General features: G+C 44.8%; 1 protein-coding gene and 1 pseudogene across 1 annotated transcript; one reads left to right on the top strand and one right to left on the bottom strand.

Moving 5' to 3' along the window:
* The first annotated feature begins 605 nt into the window (after positions 1-605).
* LOC127763547 (phenolic glucoside malonyltransferase 1-like) lies at positions 606-2,446 on the top strand. Its single transcript, XM_052288284.1, has one exon. It carries the CDS (start codon positions 727-729, stop codon positions 2,194-2,196), a length of 1,470 nt encoding a protein of 489 aa, XP_052144244.1. The 5' UTR covers positions 606-726; the 3' UTR covers positions 2,197-2,446.
* A 4,577-nt stretch (positions 2,447-7,023) lies between these two features.
* Positions 7,024-11,705, bottom strand: LOC127762543 (uncharacterized; annotated as a pseudogene).
* Between the last annotated feature and the right edge of the window lie 9,069 nt (positions 11,706-20,774).

Here is a 20,774-nt window from a genome sequence, read left to right as displayed (position 1 = left end):
CAAGATTGCAATTTGAGCTTTCACCCATAGCATGATGACCAACAGAGTTGAACGTAAAACCGGTTCCTACCAACAGCAAATGGAATCAAATCGAATGAAAAATCGAGTTTAAGTCATCAATCTATCGGCCATATGGAAGAATCAACAACAGATGGATAGTAAAACAAGCATCTTCTCACCTTGGCTGGCTTCGCTGAGTGTGGGGTTTGATTCACCCACTTGCTGCACCTCACCCGTGAGCACCGGTTCATCTCCCACGCCGCGTTCGTCCATCTCCCCGCAGCCGCACCACGCCCGTTCGTCTTCTCCGCTAACGACGTCAGGACGTTAGGTTGTATCGTTAGGAGGGTTTGAGGGAGTTATCTGCTTTGAGATAACCACGGGACACGTACGTGTCGCACAGGAGATGAAGTCTTTCGCAGGGGAGTCTTACCAAATTTTCCAAATTTTCTGTTTCACGGTATAAATGCTGCATGGCCATGCTCGCAAATTGCAATGCGGGTGGGCCGCCGGTTCTAGAAGAACATTAGTGTGCCATTAGTGTGTTTGAGCTAGTGGTTGCCAAGTTGGTATTTTGACTCTTCAAGGAGATGTCTCCTCGATATTTACAATGTCACTCGTATATAAGTAGGACTCCAGTCCCATATACGACTCCTATATCCTGGTAGAAGTAGGACTTCATTCCCCAGCCACCCGCGTGGATCGGTCGCTAAGCCGCCGAGAGACATGGCGCCCGCGACACAAATGGCAGCTCCACCACCACGCGCTCGCGGCGGCAGCTTCTGCGTCCTGCGCACCGCCCGCGTCGCGCCGTCATCGCCCGACGGTGTCCCCATGTTGGGCGAGCGCACCGTCCCGCTTACCTTCCTGGACGCGATCTGGCTCCCGACCCCGCCCGTCGACCGGGTCTTCTTCTATCGCCTCGGCGCCGACGACGACGGCGTCGACGCCGTCCTGTCCCGGCTGGCTGACTCGCTGTCCCGGGCGCTCCACGTCTTCTACCCGCTCGCCGGCCGCCTCCGCCTCACGCCGGGCAAGACAAACCGGTACGAGCTCTTCTACCAGCCAGGCGACGCCGTCGCCTTCACCTTCGCCGAGCACGACGACGGCGTCGGTGTCGACGAGCTGGCCGCGGACGACCCGAGGGAGGTCGCCAAGATCGCCCCGCTCGTGCCGGAGCTCCCGGATGGCGGCGCAGTGCTGGCCGTGCAGGCTACCGTGCTGCTGCCGCCCGCGCGCCGCGGCCTCGCTCTCGGCGTCACCGTGCACCACGCCGCCTGCGACGGCTCGAGCTCCACGCACTTCCTCCACACCTGGGCCGCCGCCTGCGCCGGCGCCGTGGTGCTGCCGAAGCCGCCCGTCATCGACCGCACGTTCATCCGCGAACGTGAAGACCTCTATGACTACATGGTCAGTCGAACGAAGGAGGAGTCTGACAAGTTCAGGTCGCCCGACGTCGCCGACAGCAAGCTCCTCGCCACTTTCACGCTGTCAGGAGAGATCCTTCAGAGCATCAAGGACAGAGTTGCCGGCGTGGCGGCGCGCCGCGGTGCGCCGCTTCCTCGGTGCACGTCCATCGTCGCGACGTTCGCCGTCGTATGGCAATGCCACATCCGAGCCGCAATAGGCGACGTCGAAGCAGATAATAAGCACCATGGCCGTGCCCACTTCATCTTCCCCACCGATCACCGGGCGCGGATGGAACCCCGCGTCCCCGACAAGTACCTCGGCAACTGCGTCGGGCCATGCTTCGCCTCGGCGCCCAAGGAGGAGATCGCCGCCGCCGACGCGGAGGACGGCCTCTTCACGACCTGCGCCGCGATCGCCGCCGCCGTGGACGAAGGAACGAGATACGATCCGGACTACTGGAAGAGGTGCACGGAACACGTTGGAGGGATGAGCGCGAGCGACGGTCCGCCGTTAGCGGTGGCCGGGTCGCCGAGGTTCCGCGTGTACGACGTGGACTTCGGGTTCGGGAGGCCGGCGAAGGTGGACGTCGTGTCCGTGGCGAAGACCGGGGCGATCTCGGTGGCGGAGGGCCGCGGCGGCGGCATTGAGGTGGGCGTCGGTTTGCCGCCGGAGCGGATGGAGAGGTTCCGGAGGTGCTTCGCTGATGCCGTCGCGTGGCTATCGTCGCCGTCTCGTCCAGTGACACGTGACATGGATCGATCAGCTCCGGGCCACTCCCCGGAGTAGGCGGCGGCGGCAGACAGGACGGCAGGCAGAGGCATGTGTCGCTTGGCTTCCACTCGCTGGGCTTCCGTGGGATTCGATGGGCTGGTTCCCCGTACCCTTGTTTTTTTTCTTGGAAAATACCGTAGCATTGTATCGACTTAGAGCAAGTTCAATAATATAATCAACTACTAGCTCCAATTTATCTATAGCCAATCTAATAACTTATTCATACAATAGTTACATACTACACTATTAATATCTGGTCCCACCTATCATACACACACTGTGTCTTGGAGTCCATGCTACAGCTGGCTACAAATCTGTAGCCCGCTGCCCTTCTCTCTCCTCATTTATCACCTTAAAATATATTTGCAGCTGACTTATAGCCTGCTATTGTACCTGCTCTTAGGGTGTGTTCGCTAAGCTCCCAGCGTGGAACAGTCTGCATGGGAAAACAGAGGGATCCATTAGCGTGTGATTAATTTTTTTTCAAAAATAGATTAATTTGATTTTTTTAAGCAACTTTTATATACAAACTTTTTATAAAAAACACACCGTTTAGCAGTTTTAAAAGCGTACGTACAGAAAACGAGGAAGAGGGGTTGGGAAAGGAGGTGCCGAACACACCCTTATCCATATCGCAATATCTATCCCTATTTAAAGGACGTGATGCTCGGGCGTCCGATGGGAGAAGGTTAAAATCGGCGCTGATGTCAGCATGACGTCAGCACCCGATTTACGTGTAAAACTACTCTAAACTGAATTTTCTCCTAAATTATTTATCCAAATTATGATCCGATTGCACCATTAATTTCATTGCAATTAAATGTTCGAAACAAGACCACACATGGATATTTTCCGACGAAAAAAAAATTATCTTATTATTGAATTATTTTTAAATGTTGCACGATGTTCCACCAGGTATATCGGAAATGTTTCACTAAGTAGATCGAAAATGTTTCACTCGTTTAAATCGGATGTTGTTTCATATTATATAAAAACAATATTTCAGCAAATAGTGAAAGAATGTTCCAGTTCACTGCAATATTAGATCTATATATAGTAAAACATTATGAGTGCACTAGGTGAAATATTTTTTCGGTAGAAAAAAATAAACCAAATTCCCTTAATAGGAGTTTCCAAAATATGTGGGTTTTTTGTTGTAATAGAATGTTTCGTTCACTGCAACATTAGATCTATACATAGTGAAACATTGTGGGCAAACTATGTGAAACATTTTTTATGGAAAAAAATAAAATGAATTCCCTTAATAGGGAGTTTCCAAAATATGTGTTTTTTTTTTTTGCAATGGTAGGTGGGAGCAGACAACGCGGTGGGACCAGGGCCTGCATGGACGCACTTGGGGGGAGGAGCGCGCGGGGAGAGCGCCCGATCCGGCTCCCCGCGCCGGTTGCCCGATATAATCATTCTCGCTATTTAAAACATAGGATTTTTCCCATCGTCAAGACACAACCCGATTTCATTCGTTGTCCATCGTGGGTCCGTCTGCTTTTCTGATTTTTCCATTTGTCGTTTGATTACTCCGCGTTGAGCGCGCATCTTCCGTATGTTCCACGTAGCACGCGTACATCATGCAAGGCCCACAAACCGCATGCCATCAAACACTCAAATCAAATATGAAACGGAGAGAGCTACGGATCGGTCGCCCGATCGGGGCTGGGAAAATCGGGCGCTGACGTGAGCATGACGTCAGCGTCCGATTTACGTGCAAAACTTCGTTAAACTGATTTTTCTCTTAAATTACTTATCCAAATCATGATCCGATTACACCATTAAATTCGTTGCAATTAAATCTTCAAAACAAGACCACACATGGATATATTCCGACGAAAAAAATTAGCTTATTATTGAATTATTTTTAAATATTACACGATGTTCCACCAGGTATATCGGAATTGTTTCACTAATTAGAGCGAAAATGTTTCACTCATTTAAATCGGGTGTTGTTTCACCTTTTATAAAAACAATGTTTCAGCAAATAGCAAAATAATGTTTCAGTTCATTGCAACATTAGATCTATACATAGTAAAACATTCTAAGTACACTAGGTGAAACATTTTTCGGTGGAACAAAAAATAAACTGAATTCCCTTAATAGGGGGTTTCCAAAATATGTGGGTTTTTTTTGTTGCAATGGAGTATTTTAGTTCACTGCAACATTAAATCTATACATAGTGAAACATGTGAGTACACTAGGTGAAACATTTTTTGTTAACAGAAAATAAATCAAATTTCCTTAATAGAGGGTTACCAAAATATGTGGGTGATTTGTTGCAACGAATATCAAAATTCACTGCAAAATTTGATCCGTACATAGTGAAACATCACGAGTACACTACCTGAAACATCGTAAAACTACTGGTTGAAACATCAAAAGAGCCATATGCAACATTCTAAAAAAAATCAATAAAAAAGCTAAAATATTTTTTTGTCGAAATATAATCATGTGTGGTCTTGCTGTAAAGATTTAATTGTAACGAATTTAGTGGTGCAATCAGATCGTAGATTAGATAAATAGTTTACGAGAAAAAAAAAATCTTTTGAAGAAATGAGAGATGTTAGTATTTGCTTTGGCTAACAGCAACGTCACCGTCTGATGCATGGATAGCCGTCCGATCTGTGCGGCTCGATCGCACGGCGCGCGTGGCGACCGATTTTTCAAGGCACGATCAGACGCGCGGTGCTGAGCATTTTCGATATGAAACCCCTGTTTGAAACGTTCCCAAATCAAAACCACACCAAAATTCCAAATTCAGATGATGGAAAACACCGAATCACGAAAAAAAAAGGAATTGCTAGATGGCTGTCGAATGATTTTTGAGTCCAAAATCATGCAGATTACTAACCGTGGGATTTGCTTTGCGATTCGTGCTCCGGCGACCTTAGCTCTTCTCCTCCAACTCCGGCGACCCCGACGACAGCAATGGAATTAGGGTTTAGGGTCCTGGGTTGGGATGGGGATGGGAGGGGGGTTGGGGGGAGGGGGATCCCCGGGCTTAGAGGGATGGCCGTGGGAGGTGGCCGCCCGGCGGTGGGCGGTGGACACGGGCGGGCGGCGAGGCGCCGGTGGCGGCGCCGAAGCCACAGGGAAGGAGGAGGGCGGTGGGCTGGCGTCGGTGGCGGAGGCAAACCGGTAGGAGACGGCGGATCCGGCGGCTAGTGGTTAGGAGGCGGTGGCTAGTAGTGACGGATCTGGCGGCGGGAAGCCGCTGGAGACGGGGAAGACGGTGGGGCGGGGGCACTCGCGCCATCCGTTGGGGAGGAGAGCGGGTAGGGGAGGAGGCCGGCCAGGGGAGGGGAGGAGGGGGGGCTCGTCGGCGCCGTTGGCCCCTTCCGGCAAGCGGGCGAATCCGGGCGGCGGCACGTGGGGCGGCGGCAGAGACAGCCCGCGGGCGAGAGAGATGGGGCGGCGGCCTTGAATGACGAGGGGAGGGAGAGGAGTTAGGGTTAGAACTACAGCACAAATCTTAAAGCGATCCGATGGTCCAGAATTCGCATGATTTGTGAGGTGTTTTTATAATGCCATCTAACAGCAAAAAAAAAAAAAAAACCTCGAATCGAACTTATGGCATTACCGATCAGCCTACAAAGGGGGCGGATCGGGCCGACCCATCCCCTATACCCTCTGACCCGGCTGAGCTCGCCCTGTCTCTGGTGGAAGTGGAGCCGGCCTATTAGGTTCGTGGCCGACCCACCGTAGCCACGGCCCGGATGAACTGAGCGTCTGAGCCACCGTGTCTAGTGAATGGTTGACTGGCTGTGTTAATCAGTGAACCATTAAAGCAAGTAGCTATACGTCAATTCAATTATACAAGATTCAAAAATAATATGAACAATCATTTTATATTAAACTGATATCATTTTTTACTATACTAATTTTATATAAGTCAGATATAAAGTGAAATAAGGAAAAAAAAAACACATACACTGGCATGATATCTGAACACATACTAGAAATTTCGGTTGTGTGAAGCAAATCAACAGCACTACAGCAAAATAAATAAATAATCAAAAACCATACCAGAACACACTGTATACCCAATGCAAACATTCTGAAATGACTTAATCTTTTGCATTCAAAAGTACAAACATCAATCACTGGGTACTGGCACCCAGTTCAATTAAAACTAAGTACATGCATGTACTCATATCATTCACAAAAATCGATTTGAACAATCCAAATATCCGGTTCATTAGATTGAGATCAAACAAAATGCAGCCTTCCAAGATCAAAGTGGGCATCATTTGGCATTCCCTAGCTTGCACTGTTCGTTGAATCACCCAGGTCCAGATTCTGTAGGTAAACATGATGGAGAGATCGAATGATCATGGTATAATGAAAGGAAGAAAATATACAATAATTGTTTTAAAAAGGTAATAACCTGCAATATCTCTTAGAAAAAGAAATGGTGCATTTATGTTTTATGGGTAACAACTGAATCAAGACATGAGCATATGTAGACAGACAGAGGAATCAAGGCAGTAGGTGTTCTAAGCATTTGAGTATTTGACATACAAAACATGCTTGAAAAACAGAAGTAATTTGCAGTCACCCAATAGTATTCACAATCAGAGATTAAGGAATACAAGAATCATCTAACAGGTGCTACACAAATTTGCAGATTTTACTAATTTTCTTCATTTATCTAGCAGTAGTGTGTACAGTCTATTTTTAGGCTATCGTTTTATTTCAGAAAGCAGAGCATTGCAATACCAGAAATGAGGCTTATTCCTTTTGTACATCTAGAGTTTCTCATATGTTGTAAAAGAGTTGAACTAGCTCAGATTATAAATAGTATAATACAAGTTCTTGATAGAGTACTAACCATCAATATCCAGATCCTTTGTTTGGGCATTCACAAGCTTCCACCATCCATGGAATCCTCTAGGTCTAGGTTTTGTAGATAAAGATGAATACATGATAGAGACATTGAAATTTCATATTCCAATTTTACAGAAAGCTAGCAAGTAGGGCAACAAACCCATATAGGCATTGTGCAATACTGGATAAATAGAAAGACAAAACGCTGGAAGAGATCTTGCAAGCAATCAAGCAAATACTGAATAAATAGACATCTTTCTCTTTCAGAAAATTAAATAGACAGTTGATAAGAAGAGCACGAGAAATTTACTGACCACAAAATTATCACTGTAGCTGATTTCATTTAGATTTACCGAGCTCATTGTTGCTGCCGGTGGAGTGTCCTCCGGAGCACCTCGCTGGTTGGCCACCAAGCAGGTAGCCGCCGCCCGCCGGTGCATCCCGGTGCCTCCATCCGCCGCCGAAAGAAGGAACTGCATAGAAGAGGAACCAAAGAATCAAGAACCAAAGAAAAGAATAAGAAAATCAAAAACCAAAGAATCCGTTGCTAGTTGCTACGATGTGAACCACAGTACCAGTCTTGGGGGGAGTTGGAGACGTGAGGAGGACTGAAGGAGCACGCCCAGCCGCCGCCGCCTCAACCCGCGGTGGAGCACACCGCGAAGCTGAAGCCGCCACCGCCGCCGCCTCCGCCTCTGCCGGGAGCCGCCGCCGCCACCTCGATCCATGGTGGAGCTGCGCCGCCACCGCTGCCGCCTCCGCCGGGAGCCACCGCCGCTGGCTTGATCCGCGGTGGAGCCGCACCGCCTCAGGCCGGGAGCCCTAAAGCCGCCGCCGCCATGCGAACGCGAGCAAGCGGAGCGCTTGAACAAGGCCGACCCGAAAACCCTTAGGGTCAACTGACTTCTGGACCCATTGTTACCTAAGAAAATATGGGCCGGCCCGAAAACCTATTGGTGCCACAAATTTAGGTTCGGGCCACGGACCTAACGGGTTGACCCGACCCACTTGCAGGCTGAATTACCGACTCAGAGACTATCGCCACCGGTCGCCACGCGTGGCATGACTTACCTCCGCGCCTCCAACTCCCGTATGACACTACTCAGCCTCAGCTGTGTCGTGCGCGGTGACACCGGTATGGCCCCCGTGGCATAAGATGGCCATGCGTGCGTGCCGAGGCTCGCCTCAGCACATGGTCTCCACCGCGGGCCGTCGAGGAGAATCTTAGCCTAATAGGCGCACAACGGCACAAGCGACATCAATTGAGCGCTCACGTGCGCGCTGCCGCCGTCGTGCGGTCATCACCGCCCATATCACTGGAGAAGCAGGTGTTAGGTGTCACCAGGTATCAGTTTCGGCTCATTTGCAACCGACGCCCGCGGCCGTCTACTCGGACTGCATTAGCTTCATGGGCCGAGCATGTGGACAACAGCTTTTGTGACCGTATAATTTTTGTGCCTGGGTTGGGCCGTAAGAAAGGCTGCGCCTATGATGAAGTTTTGGGCCGCAAGCTAATCAATCATCAATGCTATAGGTGAAGAAATGCGGATGTGCTAAGCTAATTAATGGGCCAAATTAAATTTTCTACTATTTTCTTGGCCTATTTAAATATTTTTATCAATTACATAATGAGTTGTTGCACCTTTGGATGATTTAAAATTTGGGAGAAAAACAAGATAAAAAATTATCATGCATATTATATTATTTCTTGCTTAACGGAACCAGATTTATTTTGACCAATATTGATTATAGGCCCCCATCGATTGGTTTATTCTGACGACATATTTACAAACGAGAAATATAATATATAAATAAAACTTTTATATTGGTGTTCTTAGCGATCTAAAAGCTAACGCTAAAAGATAAACTTCGATGAGAAAACCTCAAAATCAACTCCAAATCTAAGGTTAAAAATTCAAAATTTGGCTGATAACCATAAGCTTAAGAGCAGGTACAATACCAGACTATAAGCCAACTATAAACAAATATCAAGAAGATAAAAAAGAGAGATAAGAGTAGCAAGCTACAGATTTGAGCTAGCTGCAACACTGTCTTCAAATATAATGTGTGTGTGACATGTGGGAACATGTATTAATACTATAGTATGTGTTTATAGATAACTATTGTATGAATTCACTATTAAATTGGCTACGAATGATTTGGAGTTAATAATTGACTATACTATTAAACTCGCTCTAAGCAAAATGATGAGGCTGATAGATGTAAATCTCTTATGCTTAATTTTCCGAGTCATTTCTAGCCAAATAGAACCAACCGGAAATATGGTTTGAAATTTCTCAGTTATGTGGAATTATTAATTTCATGTCAGTAATAATGTTATTTATTCCGATTTATTATTCTCCATGATTATTTCCTTTACCATCGTATGTCTAATTTTGGTATTATTAAGGATTTTCATTCATATAATTATGGCTTTAGTTTCTTCATCTAATTTTGTCCAATGCTGAAGTGGCGAGGAGGATGGCGAGCTGAGGGCTGCTCCATGATTCCGGGCGACCGAGCTGGCGCCATTGATGCCGATGGGAAGGTGATGCGACGCGGGAGAGGGCGAGACAAGACATATGGTCGGACTTCGGCAAGACAGTCCGTAGGCCGGGGAGGGAGGGGGAAAAGGGGCCCTTTAGGTGAAGGAAGGAGGAAGTGGGAGTTGGGCTGAGAGGAGAGAAAAGGCAGCCTAGCCTGGCCTAGGAAGTAACGGCCCAATTGAATGGTAAAATTGGTTATTTTCCTTGGATTTTCAGAGTTGGGTTATGGAGGAATTTCAATGGATTTTGAATATGGATTTGAGTTCGAATGTGATATTTGGCCTGATAGAGTGACAGAGAATAAAAGGACGGTTTCAAAATGTATGTTTGAACAATTTTGAATTAGAAGATGATATTTGAGGAAGGGAAAGAGATGGATTAATTTGAATGTTTAGTCTTAGGGAATTTGATTCAAACTTGATATTTTAATTCAAATAAATTCAAGGAACTCTGGGAGAGGATATTTGAATTATATTTTGATATGGGATGCAGAACTTGAATTTGAATAATTCAGAGTGGAGAGGAAAACGAGGAGGATTTCAAAGGGAAGTTTGATTTTAAAATTGACATATGAATGGTATGAAATTTTATTTGGAATCTGAATATTTCTTATTTTAAATAATCTCATAGAAATTCTAGGGACTGGAAGGATAGGACTTTCAATGGGGATTTAGATGAAGTTTTGAATTAGAGGAATTTTTGGGGAGATGAATGTCACCTTTTTTTTAAGAACTGGTTCAAGATGTAATTTGAATCCCAAAATTTGAATATGGAAATTTTTATTTGGGAAGATATTTTTTAGCAAGATTTTGGAGCAAGGTTTTATTTTTGGGCATTAGATCCTATGTACACAAAGAACCATATTTCGGATCATACAATACTACTAAATTTGTTTGAACAGCTACATGAATAACATGATGTTAGAGATGGTGTATGGACTTTTAGTATATGGATAAGTCCATTTTACGCCCCCGAATTATTCGCTTTGTCTAAGACACACCCTCAAAGTTGACACCTAGGTATTTAACACCCTGAACTTTAAATACCATTCAGTTTGCTTCTGTGGCGCTGACATAGTGATCCACTCAACAAACACAAATATATTTAAAAAGTACAAGGCCACATGTTATAGCTTATACTCCCTCCGTCCCGTCCCCTAATATAAGGGATTTTAACATTTTGCTTGCACTGTTTGACCACTCGTCTTATTCAAAAAAAATTGTGCACATATAAAAAACGGAAAGTTATGCTTAAAGTAATTTGGATAATAAAGTAAGTCACAAATAAAATAATAATTCTAATTTTTTTTTGAATAAGACGAATAGTCAAACAGTGCAAGTAAAATGTCAAAATGCCTAATATTAGGGGATGGAGGGAGTACCTCATTTTCTACATCCATCTCGTCAGTGTTATAAATCAGACATACCCAATAGTCTTGGGTTGGGCTCCGCGGGGCCCACCATAATACCAAATCGTACATGGAATCATTGCCTCATATATGGAAGGTGTTTCGGATAAGGAGAAACAAAGTTCTACTCGCGCACTACAAGGACTACTCATATCATATCTATACCTGTGTTCCCAAGATCTACTTCGACAAGGTGGCATATGAGGGTATAAATACAAGACCCCTAGGAGGAGGGGGGCAAACCAAGGGAAGCCAAGTCAGAGAGGCTAACAAGCCAATACAGATCTAGACAAACCCAATGTAGGCGCCATAAAGGCTGACATAAGGGATCTAGAACTACCTTCAATCACGCCGTGTTCATATTCAAGGATGACGACTATAACAACTGTCGACTACATGTGAGAGCTCCATACCACCAAGCCGACAAAGAATATATTAGATCATCTCAAATATTGTACTCGAGAGATATTAATATATAAGGGCACCACCGGCTTCGGTCAAATGGAGTAGGGCTGTTACCTGTCAGTTAAGGGGCCCGAACCTATATAAAAGTCCTTGTCTCCCATCTCTTTTACCTCAATCTCGGGTATACCCTAGGACCAATGATCCCCATATTCTACAAATACCGTGGTCGGGATATCCTCCCTCGACACATCTCCTATCTCTTTTCTATCCTTAATCTTTCTTTCCATCCTTCTCCTCTCCATACCCATCTCCTCCGCCCCCACCGACATCCACACTTGAGCTCGCGGCGACCATCCTGAGATTGGCGAGGAGAGCGGCAGTGGAGTGGTAGTGGCGGCTTTCCCAAGCTCCCAAAGGAGAGCGACATCGACGGCAGCCTCCCTAGCTCGACCAAGAGGGTAGCGGTATTGCCTCCCTGAGCTCCCGGAGGTCAGTAGGCGAGGTTGAACTTGAGCTTCAACTCCTCTCCACCGAGATCAAGCTCCGCCTCCCTCGTCATGAGTGGTGATGGTGATGGCGCTGGAACACGGGGCTCATGGCATCTTCGACGGTGGAGAAGCCAACAAGCCATGCAAAAGACAGAGAAAGGCATATGGCTCCGCCCCCTTCTCTCCAAAGCGGCGATGGAAGGCCCAACAGGCGATCGTAGCCCCAAGATCTTGTTAGATCCTGCACTGCTCTGTTAGAGCCTATGTTGCCGCTCGCCCTGTCATATCCCACCCCGCCACTCCCCGCAGCTTCTCCCCCATGGTGCCACACACACCTTGTGCATGTACGTCAACACCGGTGCAAGCGCCCTCAATGCCAACATCGTCTGGATCCTACCTATGCCATCGGCCCAGCGACCTCGGCACGTGCCACGGTTGTGCTAGTTGTGCGCCACTAGATTCCATGGAGGAGGGTTGACCCTACGGTGGGAGAGAGGTAGAGAGCTCCGTGTGGTGGGAGGGAGGGAGGAGGAGGCCAGGGACGGAGGGAGGGAGCTTGTCGGCTGCTTCCACTCATTGGCAAGCTTACCCAAAGAGGGAGGAAAGGAGAAGAGATAGATGGTATGACTGGTGGGACCCATGCTGAAGTGGTGTTCAACTGTACCAAAACTACTCTATTGCCGCTTTAGGGTTTAAAATATCTGGTATTGACTTTTGAGGGGTGCATTATATCTGGTTTTGTAGTTAGGCGTGTATTTGGACAAGCATAAGAGTTCTGAGGTCTAAAATGGACTTTTGCCTATAAGGATATAGTAGATGGATTAAAAATATGGTTCGAATAGATGTTGACGGCTGTTAAGTACCAAATTAACGCCGTCAATATCTACATAAACAATAAATATAAAACATCCAACATAGTGGTGGGGTTTATTTCTAACGATTTTTATGAGTGTTGGTATATATTCGTATGCAGGTGACAAACTACCAAGGTTGAGAGGAAATATACATGAAGGAGGATGAGAATCAAACTCGTATCCGAACTTAAGGAGTTTTGGACCCATAAACCCAATTAAACACCTCCAAATGGGCCAAGCATTCATACCAATGAATTGAGGGGCCGAAAATGAGTGTCCAGGACGAAAACCGGAGCGAACGGAGCCGTCCCAGGTTCGGCCGAACCCTGGCAGAGGCCGTTCGCCCCGACCCAAGTCCAGTTCGGTAGATAACTGTTTCCCAGTTCGGTATATATGAATCTCTACTATTATATAAATTGAAAATGTGTCCGCCAAAATTTTGGTACGCCTTCCGTGTTTGAGTTGGTTATATGTTGCTCCAATTCGACATGAGTCTAGAATACCTATTGTACACCTCTATACCAGCCCAACCACTCACCCTCCAAGCTCAACCCAACCGGCCCACACCATCCTGCCGCCCCATCCCACACATCTCCACTCGGCGCTGCTTACGCCCCATCTCGATCGACGTCTTTCTTTTTCTTCCGTTTTTTTCTCATTTTCATTTTGTCCTTTTGTTTTCTCCGATAATCCTAATCCTCTCCCTCTCCTTCCAATCTCCTCTCTTTTCTCCTCATTTTCTCTTCCAAATTTCTCTCATAAATATTTTTCTTTTGAATTTATCATTGTTAAAGGCGTGTATATGGTAACTTTGTTACTTTGCAAATGCACATAAGGGATTCTTCGTGTGATGATGCATGAAGCGAGCGCAACCGGGTTCAATATTATATATGATCTCCGACTTTGTTTTGCTATTGTTTTTTTGTCTTGTTTCGATTTGTTGATTAAATTGATATAGTTTTTTTATTCATCGTGAAAATTGTCTTCAACTGTTGCAATGCACATATATTTTAGCTAGTTAAATATATAAGAGTTAAAAAGCAACGATTTCTTAATGTTTATTTATTTATTGATAAAACCCACCAAGGTCATGCAGCCATTGCGTGCATAGTGAGCTGAGCTCATTCTTCAAGCGAGAACCGAGTTGAAATAGAGAAAAATAACAGAAAGGGTGAAATGACAGGTGGGGGTTTTGGTCCAAAAATTTGATCCACATGCAGAGTGATATGCCTGCCAAAATCGTTTTTCAACTGGTGTATCCGTGTATGTATATTACTAGCAAAATGCCAGTGTGTTGCACAGGCTAATGTCGTGTTAGATAAAGTTTAACTGAACGATTTTTTTAATGACAAAGGTTTTCTGTTTGTTTGGACAATTATTCCACATGTACGTGTATGATATGAACTATATTCCTGACGCGTTAGCATAACGATTGTGTCATAGGAGGAACAAACGGTGAATGCCTTGGGTCACTTTCACGCCAGAGTAGATGGACCAAAATTGGTGTGATTAAAAACACATGTATTTAAAATAGGTAAGTTTATTATAAAACTAATGATAACCAGGACGGAAGAAAAATACTTTTGCTTATATACCCATAGTATCGTAGTGGTGACGCGTGCTTTCTCAATCTATCAACTCTCATGTTGCAAGCGTGTGATCTCGTTTCCAAAGTCTTAAGTGGACTCACACAGAAACCGATCGTGACACGTGGATGATATATAATGTGTAGATTCTCATATGTTGTGTCTCATGGAAATTTTTATCTCAAACAAATATTAAAGCAAAAGTTACGATGATTATGAGGTCAACAATAAAAAATAGTTAAAAAATATCACTCGTCTGTAAAGTAAAGTATGTACGTGCACCTTAACAATTAGTTTTCAACAAAAATCTAATCGGTGGATTAGCAAAATCTAGAAAATTGACCACAATTAACAAGTCTACTAGAATTGTACTTTTTTTTAAAAAATATCGGTTGCCTAGTCAGATAGGCTTGTCTCACTCGCTATACATTACGATTGAAAACATTAATGAAAATCCTAATATTGAAATCGCTATACACTATAATTACACTATAATTTAAAACTTAATAGAAATTTATTTTTGGTTTTGGGCTGAACCCATTCCTTTCTTCTTATTTAGCCCTAAGCTAGTATGCTACCTCTCTCCGCACGGCCTGCTTTCCTTCGGCGCAGTTCCCAAGTGGAGCCGCAGGCCTAGCTCCCACAATAGACTCTGTCTTCAACCTCCGAAGATAGTCCCGTGCCTATACGATGCCAGAGCAGATCTTCCTCATCAAATCCAGCCGAATCTTTCCTGATCTTCCAAAATTGGATAAATGCTTTTGATGCACTTGATCTCCTCTTTCCGTTTTCCTAAAATCAAAGCGTACAATTCAGGATGAAAAAGACAGGGAAGATCACCGATCGGTCATCAACGGTGACGAGTGTAACACCCTAGGTAACCACGTACCTAGAGTGCCACACCAAAATACACTCAAAAACTAAGTCCCAAAATTATTAGAAATTTCGGCAGAGTCTCCCCTAAAAATACGGACATCCACGACAGGCAGTTATAAAAAAGTCAATACCGATATAACTCACACAATCCAAACCATCCTAGCTCCACAAATTCCATGTGAAAATAAGGACCAGAACTTTAAATGACCTTTACAAGTTCTACGCAAAACTTGTGCTAAGCAGAAACATAGTCTAAAACTAAATTTCAATAGTGTGCAATAATAAAGTGTAGTCCAAGGGTGCTACTCCCGCCCCATGCCAATCAATGTCATTAGGTACCTAAAAATCAAATTAAACACAAGAGTGAGTAAAGAATACTCAGCAAGTATAATATTAAACTAGTAAAATATACACATGATTAATGCAATAAGAAACCAATATGAAAGGCTGGATTTACTTTATTTTAAACCAAAGAAGTCAAAAGATAGTAGTTCCCTCTCGGGCAGGTATGAATATCCTCTTAGCATTACCGGTAAGCCGAACAAGCGTGATCAGCGTTTCTCAAGGACCATGAATAAAGACCCAATTGCACTCCCATGACTACGCATGGTTCTTCAATAATATAAATAGAACATCCAAAATAATGAAACATGAATAACGTCGTGAATTTGAATATGGATTGAAACACGAATAAGTAGCATAACATCAGAGCCATAAGATCAATAATATCAAGCAATTGAATAATAATTATGCAAGTAAACCAAACAAAACAACTCAGTTTGTCCATCACATAAGTCCGTCTTGTACTTGCCTTAACTCCTTAGATAATCTGACTCAACTCCTTCAACGTTGGAACCCTCCACACCTGTGGAGCAAAACTACGCATAAACCACTATACTCAACTAATGACAGTTACAAGGGATATTTACTAAAATCGATAACCTAGAACATATAGACTTTTTACCGATTTGTATTACATAACCTATAGCAGTTACCTTACTATTTTATGTATTAGAATAATTGGGCTAGGCCCGATTTATTCTATTAAATCTCAAAGGCCCATAATAAGTGTGAAGGATAATAATACCACCTCAGGAATTAAGCGAGGAGTATCTCAACTTAAATAGGGAGTTATTGGAGGCTCCCTGTTGACCAGTTGAGGTGGGAATCGGAAAGCCACACGCGCGCGCACGCCGAGCTGAGCCGGCCGGGCGAGCCATGGCGTGGTGGGCGTGCGTGCGTCTGCCTCTATCCTTTTTGCAACCACGATCCCACAATTGCCTCCGTAACGGCGCGTGCACGATCCCACGATCCCACGACGCGCATGCGGCAACTGGTGGATATCACTCCTGCTATATAAGGAGGCCGCTAGTCCGATCAGAATCTCTTGCTTGCGTGCGTCTGCCTCTATCCTTTTTGCAACCACGATCCCACGATTGCCTCCGTAACGGCGCGTGCACAATCCCACGATCCCACGACGCGCATGCGGCAACTGGTGGATATTACTCCTGCTATATAAGGAGGCCGCTATTCCGATCAGAATCTCTTGCTTGCTTCCTCTCGCTGGTGTTCTTCCTCCTCCGTGCGCCTGTGCTGCCTCTGTTCTGCTTCCTCGCTTCTGATCGCTCGCGTGCACAAGAGATCGGAACAAGCAGGGCCTCCGGAACCACACCTGCGCCTGAGATCTACACCGGTACGATCCCACGATGCGCATGCGGCAACTGGCAGATATCACTCCTACTATATAAGGAGGCCGCTAGTCCGATCAGAATCTCTCGCTTGCTTCCTCTCGCTGGTGTTCTTCCTCCTCCACGCGCCTTTGCTGCCTCTGTTCTGCTTCCTCGCTTCTGATTGCTCGCGCGCACAAGAGATCGGAACGAGCAGGGCCTCCGGAACCACACCTTCGCCTGAGATTTGCACCGGGTAGGCGGGTGATCAGGTTTTTGGGGAGTTCTTCCGCACGACTGCTCTCGACTTCTTCTCTATTCCTCGTCCTCCACCATGTCTGCACCTGGAGCCGCCGCCGCCGCTGGAGATGGCGTGCCTGGAGCCTGAGCCGCTGCCGCCATCTCTGGAGATGGCGTGCCGGGAGCCGGAGCCCGCTGCGAACGTCAACATCAACGGAGGCAGTTCTGCCTCACAATCCAGTGGAGGGCCATTCTCGGGGTATGTCATTCTCCTACTATTAACTCACTCTTTGATACCTCTGTTTGTTTGTCCTGTTAGTCGCAATTCCATTGCGTTCTTGGTATGTTCATGATGCTTATGATTCTTTAAGCATGCTTCTGGTTATGCTACATGTTATCACTAGATCACCCCACACTATTCTGTTAACAGTGAAATTTGGTAAGCCCGGTGTAGTCATCGGCTTGGAGTCAGCATCGGCTTTTAAGTCCTGAGATTAGCCGATGAGAGTTATTAAGTAGTTAGTTGTCGGATTCTTGCTATATTCGGTTAAGGAAATTGATCTACTAAAGGAAGCTTATCCAGAAGAGACCGAGTTCAAAGAGAATGCGGCATGGCAAGTTATCTATTAATTAGGAATAGTTTGTTAGTTTCCTTTTATCTTTAGGAAAGTGTGTTTAGTGTCCTATAAAGACTTTATCTTTTCCTTTTACCTTTAGAAAAGTTTCTTTCTTGTCCGACAAGGACTTGTGTCAACCCATGGGTATAAATATGTACACCCGAGGTCTATGTAATATATCTTCACGATCAATACAATTCGGCGTATCGCCACCTTTTACCTTTTTTACTTTATTTTATCATCCGGCGGGACTTGGCACCTGACACGGGGCTGCATCGGTGTTCGATCTCCGGCTAAGGGGTAAGTCCAATGTTCCGCTGGTCCAGGCAATTGTATCGTCTACGTCGGCGTCGTTCAAGGCTGCATCAGTACATTCGACCTCTTGGATTGCTCTGGTTTGGATGATATATTTGCCTACCTATTTATCATATGTCTCTGTTAATCTAGTCCTAGCATCTCAATTTAGCTCTATCGGCTGTCTCTCGCTTTAGGGTTTCTACCGGTATTGGCTAAATCGCCTTGCTAGATTAGATTAGCCTAGGCTTCTACCACCCTGAAAATCAATCAACGGCTTGATTGTCTAGATATTGTGTTTCTTTTCATACTTAGTGCTGCATCAGTTAAGTTTGATCTACTAAGTCATGCTTAGAACCATGATCTCTAGCCTTCTTTTGACTGCCAATAAGGGTTTTATCGGGGTTGCAGCCGGTGAGTTATCTGGACATTGCATCAGCTCATAAGGATTGCATATACATATAAGTTGGATTTAGCCGATGACAACAAAGGTTTCACTATTTAATCTAATCTTGTGGATTTCATGACATCGGACCTCCAGCCGATGTGTGTTTTAACCTTCGGATCGATGCTTATTTATCATATCATTGCTAGGCGATTGGTTTATCCTGGATTATATTGCTATTTTATTATATCATCATCAGCCGATTGCCTTTATATCATCATCTACATTGGACATATAGCTGATTGCTTAAACCCTATCGCTATCTACCGGTATCGGCATCGGCTATTATCGGCTATCGGCTGGAACTACTCCATCGGCTTATCAGCTGATCGGCTGTTTTGATCTACTATTTGCATATCTTGTCAGTTGCAGGATCAAACTGACTGGCATGCCCGCATCTTATCAATCTTTGGACCTGCACAGGAGTTAAGCAGATCTCCTAGGCCGGTGTGTTCGATTTTTTTCGTCAACATGTTCATGCTATGATTATTGTCTTAACATTTTGGATTAAAATATGCCGATATATGACCATATTTCCAACATTATGTGTAACTCGCAAACTGTCTAACGGAATCTAGGAAATAATATAACTTTGGACATCTAGACAAAATTGTCTATAACTTTCATGTTGAGCACAAAATCAGATTATGCCTCTGAAAATCCCAGATTAAAGAAAACGAACTGCTGTCCTGATTTCCGGACCCGGTCAGCAGTACTATTTTTTCCTGTTTCTCCTAAACCTTTTATCGGAATCAAGTGAAACCAGCACCGTTGGAAAGATATCGACGCTGACTACAATCTTTATTTAGGACAACTAACCAGAATCCTGATGGTTTAACGCCAAATTTGAAAATACGGTTTCAGCCTAAATTCAAGCACCTCAAAAATTGCACGAGCAGCTATCGAATCAAATTCTATTTAAATATTATACTTGTAGGGACTAAAGAGAAATTGCCTTTGTAGGGGCGGAGCACTACCTTGCGACAAATTTCTCTAATTTACTAAATCACTGAAATTCCTCAACGTTGCTCTGCTTTCCCTTTCCTTCTTCCTCGTGTACACCCTCTCGGTACCCTTCTCTCTCATCATGCAGCAGCAACAGCAGCAGGGCCACGTTAGGAGCAACAGCAGCAGCAGCAAGGAAAAGGTTAGCAGCAGCAGCAAGGGACAAGCAACAGCAACAGCAGCTCGGCAGCAGCCGCAGCAGCACAAGCCGCAGCAAAACAGATCGGCAACGATAGAAGAAGGAGCAGCAGCAGGAACTCACCAGGAAGAAGGAAAACGGAAAGGAAACACCGGTTGTGATGGATGACGATGGCTGTGGTCTCCGGCTATGGCCGTGGCGGTGGCAAAGATGGCAAGGGCACAGGACAGAAGGCGTGGTGGCGGTTAAGGTTTGGCTGCAGGAGCGTTCCCTTTTTTTTCTTCTTTTTTTCGGTTTTTTTTTGTTATATAGAGACTAAAAAAAAAGATCAACAGCCAACTTCGTTTCAATTCCGGGGACTTCGCTCGGACTCCGATTTCTATAAGCTTATAGTCTATTTTGCACTACTCGGCGAGCTCTACGCACCCACAATTCCTGATCGCCTATTCGAACAACGGTTTAAAAGTTGAACTTTTGCGCGTTTGTGCTAATATTTCCTGAAATATAGTAATTCGAAACTCGGGACATTACATTCTTCCCCCCTTCAATCGAATTCGCCCTCGAATTTCACCCAATCATACTCTAAAACACGGGATATTACAACGAGAGATTAAATATGGCGAATTAAAGCTGAATCCAAAGGCAAATCATGGAAAAAATGGTGAGGGAGGAGCGGAGAATCAATTTTTTGCAATCAATTGGAGGAGGAAACGCACGATCGACATGATGGCAGTGGATTCGGCTCGGGTGGCGGCGGGAGGAGCATGGTACAACAGATCAGTTTAGATTCGGGAAAAAAAAACAGCTAAAAAAAAACGGAAGGAAACAAAAACAAAAGGACCAAAATAAACTGGAAGATTTGCGTATTTTTTATTAGGTATAGATTTTTTTTGAAAATTTTCTCAAACTTTGTGTACATAGTTTACGGAGCGTGATACGGTCCGAACAAAATAACATGTGCTACCGTGTTCAACGTTTAACTATCAGTCTTATTTGAAAATTTTATGAAAATTTCAAAAAAAGTTAGCCACACATAAAGTTCTATTCATGTTTTATCATCTAATACCAATAAAAATACTAATCATATTTTTTCTTTATATAAGACAGATGGTTAAACTTTGGACACTGAAACCTATTACTGCATTTGTATTGGGACGGAGGAAGTAAAAACTTTATATGCATACAAA

The sequence above is a fragment of the Oryza glaberrima genome, chromosome 2, assembly GCF_000147395.1.
Source record: "Oryza glaberrima chromosome 2, OglaRS2, whole genome shotgun sequence".
Taxonomy (NCBI): domain Eukaryota; kingdom Viridiplantae; phylum Streptophyta; class Magnoliopsida; order Poales; family Poaceae; genus Oryza; species Oryza glaberrima.
Note: the sequence above shows the minus strand (reverse complement) of the source record. Positions and strands in the feature narration are given on the sequence as shown.